We start from the raw sequence: 9,389 nt of genomic DNA on the forward strand, positions 1-9,389 counted from the left end.
TGGCAGCTCACGTAATGGAGTTGTAACCCAGACTAGCTCCAGTTAGAACAGCTGCGTGTAAATGATGGAGATACTAAGAGCTCATTTCGGTTTCATTGACATTGTTCATACTGCTCAGAGAAATAGATTGAAAAACACAAACCTCCGTTGCTTTTCTCCTACGCTGTAAACATTGCCTTACATTATTAATCTCGTACAATATACAGAATAACAATAGCACTGATATTTTACTAACATTAGCTTGCATATGTTTGGGAACCTGATAGCTGATGTTACCAATGAAATTGTACCAACATAACGTAAAACTATTATTACACTGGAAGTTATCACTCACTGTCGAAGTCGTACTTCTTGTAATAATTCGGCCACTGTAGGAGTAACAACGCGCTCTGAATGGGAGGGGCTAGAAAGTAATATTCAGTTGGTTGTCATATACAATTTCACCGCTAGATGGGAGAAATTCTCACACAATGTAGCTTTAAATGATTTTGTTGCCTTTTTCAAGGTTAAATTGGACAAATTTTGTTGATGTGTTTTGTTGCCATTTTCAAGGTTTTTTGGGCACATTTTTAAGGTTTTTTTTAACCCTAAAAAACATAAAAAAAATAAAAGTGTATCTGCCATCATGGTGTGGTTTGTCTTAAGCCTGTGCTGTAGATGGCTCCAGAGCTGTAGATGACTGAGTCCTCCGCCTTCTTCGCCGTTCTGAAAATGAATAAATATCAAACAGAAGATGAGTTATCGGAGAGAAAAAATTCATATGCTTCAGCATCAAAACTCTGCGTCCTCCGACACAGCGAAGACAAAGACAGATTTATTAAACTACCTTTTGATGAGGCAGACGACCACAATAACAGCGAAGAGAACCAGCAGGCCCCCGACCACCAGCCGAACGATTAAAGGCAGACTTCCCTCTCCTCCTGTAGAACACATCAGACATTATCAGGAGACAATGGTGCGATTACAGTCAGAGGGAAACCCTTTAACCGTGAAGCATCTAATGTCATGTTGCCTAGCCTAGAAATCTAGACGCCTAGAGGCAGCAAATATAATTTGCAGCAAGGGTCGTCTAGCAACTCTCTGTTGACTTGCGAGCTGGAAAAACCAAACTCTAGTCAGGCCAATCACATCGTGTATAGAGTCGGTGGGCGGGGCTTAACATAATGACGGCAGAGTTGCGACAGTTGCGCGTGAATTCCCTGCTACTTGAAAACAAAGAAGATGGCTGCTGCTGCTGGAGAACAGCGGTCTTTGGAATCGGCTTCAAACTAACCTTCCTCCACATGCATGCTGTACGGCACCGAGAGGGTGCGCTCGTTCTTCTTCAAACCACAGGTGTAGTTCCCAGAATCCTTTGCAGTCAGAGTGCTGAGATGGAGGGTGGGGCAAGTCTCTGAGAGGGCGGAGCCATCTCTGAACCAGGTGACCTCCAGTTGGTGGATAGTGCAGGTTGCAGCAGAACAGTTCAGTGTGACTGCTTCCCCTCTTTTAAACTCTCCGTCATCTCTGGAGCTTCTTATCTTCATCTGTGTCGGATCTAAAATACATTTACAGTGTTAGTTCTTAATACATTATATTAGATTAGATTTGTTGGAACTGATGATCCCTGTTCCTCATGTCGTTACGGACCAAGATCACTGTACAACTATCAACATGGCATCACGACTTCGGGTAAACATACACGCCCACTTTCTTAATCCAAGTGGCATGTCACCTGTACGCATTTTGAGCTATTCCGCGTGGATGTCTACGCTGTATACAGCAGACGTAAACATACACGCCACTTAGCGTGTTATCGCCACTTGGCGTGTTATCGCCACTCTGACGGTTATCGCCCACTTGGTGTATCGCCTAATTTAGCGTGTTATCGCCACTTCATGGTTATCGCTTTACCCATGCGGTTATCGCCACTCATGCTATCGCTTTACCCAGCGTGTTATCACCACTTAGCGTGTTATCACCACTTGGAGTGTTATCACCACTTAGCGTGTTATCGCCACTTGGCGTGTTATCGCCACTTGGAGTGTTATCACCACTTAGCGTAGTTATCGCAACTTCATGCAGTTATCGCCACTAGCGTAGTTATCACCACTTGGAACACTTTAGCGTGTTATCACCACTTAGCGTGTTATCACCACTTAGCGTGTTATCACCACTTGGAGTGTTATCACCACTTTGGAGTGTTATCACCACTTAGCGTACACGCTTAATTTAGCGTTATCACCACTTGGAGTGTTATCACCACTTAGCGTGTTATCACCACTTCGTGGTTATCACCACTTAGCGTATTATCACCACTTTGGAGTGTTATCACCACTTGAGTGTTATCACCACTTAGCGTGTTATCACCACTTTAGCGTGTTATCACCACTTAGCCGTGTTATCACCACTTGGAGTGTTATCACCACTTAGCGTGTTATCACCACTTAGCGTGTTATCGCCATTTACGCGTGTTATCACCACTTTGAGTGTTATCACCACTTACGCGTGTTATCGCCACTTCATGTTATCGCACATTAGCGGTTATCACCACTTACGTGTTATCACCACTTTACGTGTTATCGCCATTTTACGTGTTATCGAATTCCATGCACTTATCACCACTTAGCGGTTATCACCACTTAGTGTTATCGCCACTTAGCGGTTATCACCACTTTTTATCACCACTTGTTATTATCACCACTTACGTGTTATCGCACTTCAGCGTTATCGCCACTTACGTGTTATCACCACTTGGAGTGTTATCACCACTTGGAGTGTTATCACCACTTAGCGTGTTATCACCATTGAGTGTTATCACCACTTAGCGTGTTATCACCACTTAGCGATTATAGCCACTTTAGCGGTTATCACCACTTGGAGTGTTATCACCACTTAGCGTGTTATCGCCCACTTCGTATTTAATTTCAGCGTGTTATCACCATCGTGTTATCACCACCTTACGTGGTTATCGCCACTTTACGTTATCACGAATTTTGTTATCGCCACTTAGCGTGTTATCGCCACTTGGTGTGTTATCGCCACTTAGCGTGTTATCACCACTTGAGTAGCTATCACCACTTGAGTGTTATCACCACTTGGAGTGTTATCACCACTTACGCGGTTATCACCACTTTAGCGTTGTTATCGCCACTTGGCGTGTTATCACCACTTGGAGTGTTATCACCACTTAGCGTGTTATCACCACTTGGCGTGTTATCGCCACTTGGAGTGTTATCACCACTTAGCGTGTTATCACCACTTAGCGTGTTATCGCCACTTGGCGTGTTATCACCACTTGGCGTGTTATCGCCACTTAGCGTGTTATCACCACTTGGCGTGTTATCACCACTTAGCGTGTTATCACCACTTGGCGTGTTATCACCACTTGGCGTGTTATCACCACTTGAGTGTTATCACCGCAATTTGAGTGTTATCACCACTTAGCGGTTATCACCAATTTACGCGCGTGTTATCACCACTTAGCGCGTTATCACCCACTTGAGTGTTATCACCACTTGAGTGTTATCACCACTTACGTGTTATCACCACTTAGTGGTTATCGCCCACTTTAGCGGTTATCACATTTGAGTGTTATCACCACTTAGCCGTTATCGCCACTTCACGTGTTATCACCACTTTGAGTGTTATCGCCACTTGCTGTTATCACCACTTCTAGCCGCGGTTATCGCCACATTTGAGTGTTATCACCACTTAAAAACTGTTATCGCCACTTTGGTGTGTTATTACGCCACTTTGCGGTTATCGCCACATTTGAGTGCATCACCACTTAGCGCGGTTATTCGCCACTTAGCGGTTATCGCAACTTAATGTTATTATCGCCACTTCATATGTTATCGCCACTTACGGTTATCGCCACTTTGAGTGTTATCACCACTTGCGGTTATCACCACTTACGGGTTATCGCCACTTTAGCTGTTATCACCACTTACGGTTATCACCACTTTACGTGTTATCCACTTGGCGGTTATCACCACTTAGCGTGTTATCACCAACTTTACGTGTTATCCACTTAGTAGTTATCGCCACTTAGCGTTATCACCACTTAGCGTGTTATCACCACCATGTTATCACCACTTAGCGTGTTATCACCACTTACGTGGTTATCACCACTTCGTGTGTCTATCCACTTTACGGTTATCGCCACTTCGTCGTGGTTATCGCCAATTTACGCAGTTATCGCCATCTTGCGGTTATCACCACTTGGCGGTTATCACCACTTGCGTGGTTATCCACTTTGCATGTTACCCGCAACTTAGCGGCAATCACCACTTTACGGTTATCACCACTTAGCGTGTTATCACCACTTGGCGTGTTATCACCACTTGGCGTGTTATCCACTTGGCGTGTTATCGCCACTTGCCGTGTTATCGCCACTTTGTGCTACGCCACTTCGTGCGTTATCACCACTTACGGTTATCGCCACTTTAGCGTGTTATCACCACTTTACGTGTTATCACCACTTACGGTTATCGCCACTTGGTTATCGCCAACTTGGCGTGTTATCGCCACTTAGCGGTTATCATCACCGTCGCGTTATCGCCACTTAGCGGTTATCGCCATTTGCGGTTATCGCCACTTTACGGGTTATCGCTTACTTTGGTTATCACCACTTGCGTTATCACCACTTTGCGGTTATCGCCACTTAGCGTATTATCACCACTTCGTGGTATCACCACTTACGTGTTATCGCCACTTTTCCGTTATCGCCACTTGGGTGTTATCGCCACTTAGCGTGTTATCACCACTTTGCCGTTTATCGCCACTTAGCATGTTATCGCCACTTTTGGTGTGTTATCACCACTTGCTGTGTTATCGCCAACTTAGCATGTTATCGCCACTTGGTGTGTTATCACCACTTGGCGGTTATCGCCACTTCGCCGTTATCGCTTAATTTGCGTTATCGCCACTTAGCGGTTATCGCCACTTGGTGTGTTATCGCCACTTAGCGGGTTATCACCACTTGTGTGTTATCGCTTCAATTTGGCGTGTTATCGCCCACTTAGCGGTGTTATCGCCAACTTGTGTGTTATCGCCACTTTACGGTGTTATCACCACTTGCGCGTTATCGCCACTTTCGTGGTTATCGCCACTTAGCGTGTTATCGCCACTTGGTGTGTTATCGCCACTTAGCGTGTTATCACCACTTGGCGTGTTATCGCCACTTAGCGGTTATCACATTCGTCGTGAACGCTTTAATTTTACGTTATCGCCCTTAGAGTGTTATCGCCACTTAGTGTGTTATCACCACTTGAGTGTTATCACCACTTGAGTGTTATCGCCACTTAGTGTTATCGCTTAATTACGTTATCGCCACTACGTGTTATCGCCACTTTATGGTTATCGCCACTTAGCGTGTTATCGCCACTTGCGTAGCTATCGCCACTTTGGTGTGTTATCACCACTTACGGTTATCGCCACCTTAGCGGTTATCGCCACTTGCGTGTTATCACCACTTACGTGTTATCGGCAATTTTTATCGCCACTTGGCGTGTTATCGCCACTTAGCGTGTTATCGCCACTTAGCGTGTTATCGCCACTTGGCGTGTTATCGCCACTTAGCGTGTTATCGCCACTTGGTGTGTTATCGCCACTTAGCGTGTTATCACCACTTCGCCGTTATCGCGCACTTTAGCCTTATCGCCACTTAGAGTGTTATCGCCACTTAGTGTGTTATCACCAATTTGGAGTGTTATCACCACTTGGTGTTATCGCCCACTTAGTGTGTTATCGCCAATTTAGCGGTTATCGCCACTTACGATATCCTTAATTTTGCTATCGCCACTTAGCGTGTTATCGCCACTTAGCGTGTTATCGCCACTTGGCGTGTTATCACCACTTGGCGTGTTATCGCCACTTAGCGTGTTATCGCCACTTGGTGTGTTATCACCACTTGGCGTGTTATCGCCACTTGGCGTGTTATCGCCACTTGGCGTGTTATCGCTTTAATTTAGTGTTATCGCCACTTACGGTTATTATCGCCAACTTAGCTGTTATCGCTTACTTAGCGCGGTTATCACCACTTGCGGTTATCACTACTTACGTGTTATCACCACTTAGCGTGTTATCGCCACTTGGCGTGTTATCGCCACTTGGCGTGTTATCGCCACTTGGCGTGTTATCGCCACTTGGCGTGTTATCGCCACTTGGCGTGTTATCACCACTTGGCGTGTTATCGCCACTTGGAGTGTTATCGCAAGAAGAAAGCTACGGTTGAGTTTAGGAAACGTGACACATGGGACCTGATCCCCGGTCTCCTGGGTGAAAGTCCTGTGTTTGACCCATCCTCCCCCCCGACCAACCTTCCTATTTTCGCCCTTTCATACTACCTGCTACAGCGTCAATTCACACGCAATCACAAAGTAATGTAATTCAATGGAGGCCAAATACGCTAAAAAGCAAGTATGCGTCTTGATAACACGCCAATAATAGCGTACGAATTGGCGTCATACATACGCCACTTCATGAGATCAGTCTGGTTACGGACCAAGATCACTATACAACTAAAGGTAAAGAAAGGCTGTAGCGGCTTCTGTTCCAAAGCTAGAACAACACATTGGTATCAAAGTAAACTAGACAACCTAAGGAGCTCATGCTGTGCCAGCTTGTTAGGAAGGAGCTAAATATTGCTCCAAACTTAAGCTAAAATTTGGAGAGGGAAAAACTGGCATGGCCTTTTTCAAAGGTGTCCGTTAACCTCTGACCTCCATATATTTGAATGAAAATAGGTTCTGTTCATACCCATGAGTCTCCCTGTAACACTTTATGATCATACAGTCTACGTGTGTTACTGCTGCCTATTTTCACACTTGTGTTGTCTGGGTCCATATTTTAATAAAAACTTTTCTCTCAACATTTTGTTCTTCTTTTTCCCCTTCTGTTTTTGTCACTTTTCACAATTTTGTTTAAGTTTTTCCGAACATCTTTGCACACTTATTTCCCCAAGTTGTTGTTGTCACATTTTCCGATGATTTTGTAGATGTCTTTCCTGAAGTTTTTGAAGGTTTTTACCAACATTTTTGTTAGTTTTTTCAACGTTCTTTTGTATTTATTTTTTCCAAATGCTTTCAAATTGAATAAAACACCCACATTCGATGAAAATAGTGAACGAATTATTCTACTTGTGAAGAGTTACCATGTTACTTTCTTTGACAATTTGGTTGAAAGAAACCCAAATTTCTGATATAGATAACTTTTTGAAAACAGCTCAAATTAGACCCATTTTCAAAAAGGAGGGTTAAAATGGTGTGTTTGAATATTTCTGCAGACTGGGGTCTCTAAACAGTCTCAGGGTTGCATAAATTGGGTCTGCCTGTAAAGAATCTTGTGGATTCAATAAATACAATTGGTATAAAGATCTCCCCTCTAGGTTTTGGGCTGAGACCCTCCGCCCCTGTTTGTTGATATATTTATTTGGCAGTAATATTGTAAAATCACATGAAAACCAAATGAGATTTAAGACAAAGATACTCAATGAGAGGAGGAAATATTACAGATGTGTCTAGTGTCGCGCGTGCGTGCGTGTGTGCATGTGTGCATGTGTGTTCCCTTTCCACATGTAGCACACAACATGAGATCGTCCAGATTACATCGCTGTCATTTAGCTGCATCCTTATTTGGTTAAAACAACCGAGTCTCTTGCTGTTCTTTGAGATGTGTGTAACGATGCTCTTATGATATATATATATATACACATATATATATATATATATATATATATATATATATATATATATATATATATATATATATATATATATGATGCTCTTACCTACGACTGTGACTCTCACTCCTGATTGGTTAGTGAAAGATGCTCTAGGATCATTAGCTTCCATTCTGAAGCGAAAAGTTGCGTCGTCTTCCTTCTGTAAATCTGAGATCTGTAAAGTGCAGTTTCCCTTCTTGTCTCCCAGATATCTGTAACGAGGGTCGTTGTTGTTTGATTCGCTGTCGTACACAGACGGAGTGGTAAAAACACAGAGTTCATGGTTCTTGCACCAGATGACTCTGATGATCTCAATCAAAACTTCTCTTCCATTGTCACTGACAGGCTTCAGTGGTGTGAAGGAGCAGGGGAGGGTCACGGTCGATCCTTTTATACCACAAACAGGATCTGGATAGTTCACAACAGGATATAGATAGTTCACTCTTTGACCCAGAGCACCTGACAAACACAGGAAGAAGAAGAAGAAGAAGAAGAAGAAGAAGAAGAAGAAGAAGAAGAAGAAGAAGAAGAAGAAGAGACAAACATGATTGTTGTAAATGAATATCATAATTCAGTGTCGCTGATTCTCTTCTTCTTTGTAAACTGTCTGATTGTAAAAACAAACATTTCTCATCTGACATTTTTGTCCGTGTGTGTGTGTGTCTGTCTGTCTTTGTGTGTGTGTGTGTGTGTGTGTGTGTGTGTTGCTGTGTGTGTGTGTGTCTGTCTTTGTGTGTGTGTGTGTGTGTGTGTGTGTGTGTGTGTGTGTTTGTGTGTGTGTGTTTTGTGTGTGTGTGTGTGTTCATCCAAATTGAAGCCAGCCATCCCATTTATCATCATCTTTAAAAAAAACTACGATATGATATCATCAGTGTTGGTCATCTTACTTTAAAAAAGTAATTAGTGACAGTTACAAATTTCTCCCAAAAAGTAATTGAGTTAGTAACTCAGTTACCACATTGTAAAAGTAATTAGTTACTCAGCAAAGTAACTGTGACGTTATTTTTTATGTTCTATATCGCTATTACGTTCTATAACATCTTTAAAGTCAAAGATGTTTATATTAACTGATTGAAGAATAAAAACACTATATACAGTATCACCTGTTGCTGACAACAGCAAGTGTCCTGTTAGTATGTGTTGATGTGAGGGGCTTCATAAGATTCGAGTTGCTTGAGGCAGACGTGGATAAAGTCTTTTTTCCTGGGCGTAGTGTGCATGTTACATAAACATTCTTGCCTTTAATTTCAATGAGCGAGAAGTAGTGCCGGCACTTCCAGTTCGAGAACGCTACCTTTGAATGTCCCTGGCTCGTCGCCATTGTTGCTGTCTTGTGTTTGGTGGTAGTCAGAGCGTGCAGTGAGACAGCGTGAGCAGGGCATCCGCCCACCCAGCCAACCATCATCGCATTTGCAACGGTGTCATCATCACCCCCCCTGCTCTCTCCGGGCAGCTGGTGTGCAGCCAAAGCCTAATACCTCCGATACCTCGCTTCATTCAACCAAATTGTAGTACCGTGCCACTTTACATTCTCAGTAACGATAACGGCGTTGCAACGATGGGAAATTAATTAATTAGATTACTCCGTTACTGAAAAAATAACGCCGTTAGTAGCGCAGTTATACTTAAATGCCGTTACTCCCAACACTGGATATCATATTCCACATCGTTCAAACATTCCGGG

The 9,389-nt window shown here is 43.3% G+C and overlaps 1 protein-coding gene across 2 annotated transcripts in view; it reads right to left on the reverse strand.

Moving 5' to 3' along the window:
- Nucleotides 1–176: 176 nt before the first annotated feature.
- Nucleotides 177–9,389, reverse strand: part of LOC120566823 (sialoadhesin-like) — a 9,502-nt gene continuing 289 nt past the window's right edge. The window contains exons 2-5 of one of the 2 annotated variants that reach the window (XM_039813479.1): nt 7,772–8,113; nt 1,274–1,537; nt 827–920; nt 177–705 (exon numbers count right to left, since the gene is read on the reverse strand). In XM_039813479.1, the coding sequence (XP_039669413.1) occupies nt 624–705; nt 827–920; nt 1,274–1,537; nt 7,772–8,113 (782 nt within the window). In that variant the 3' untranslated portion in view covers nt 177–623. Of the gene's footprint in view, nt 706–826; nt 921–1,273; nt 1,538–7,771; nt 8,165–9,389 lie in introns of both variants that reach the window. The other variant, XM_039813478.1, reaches the window with a different exon arrangement.

The sequence above is a fragment of the Perca fluviatilis genome, chromosome 10, assembly GCF_010015445.1.
Source record: "Perca fluviatilis chromosome 10, GENO_Pfluv_1.0, whole genome shotgun sequence".
Taxonomy (NCBI): domain Eukaryota; kingdom Metazoa; phylum Chordata; class Actinopteri; order Perciformes; family Percidae; genus Perca; species Perca fluviatilis.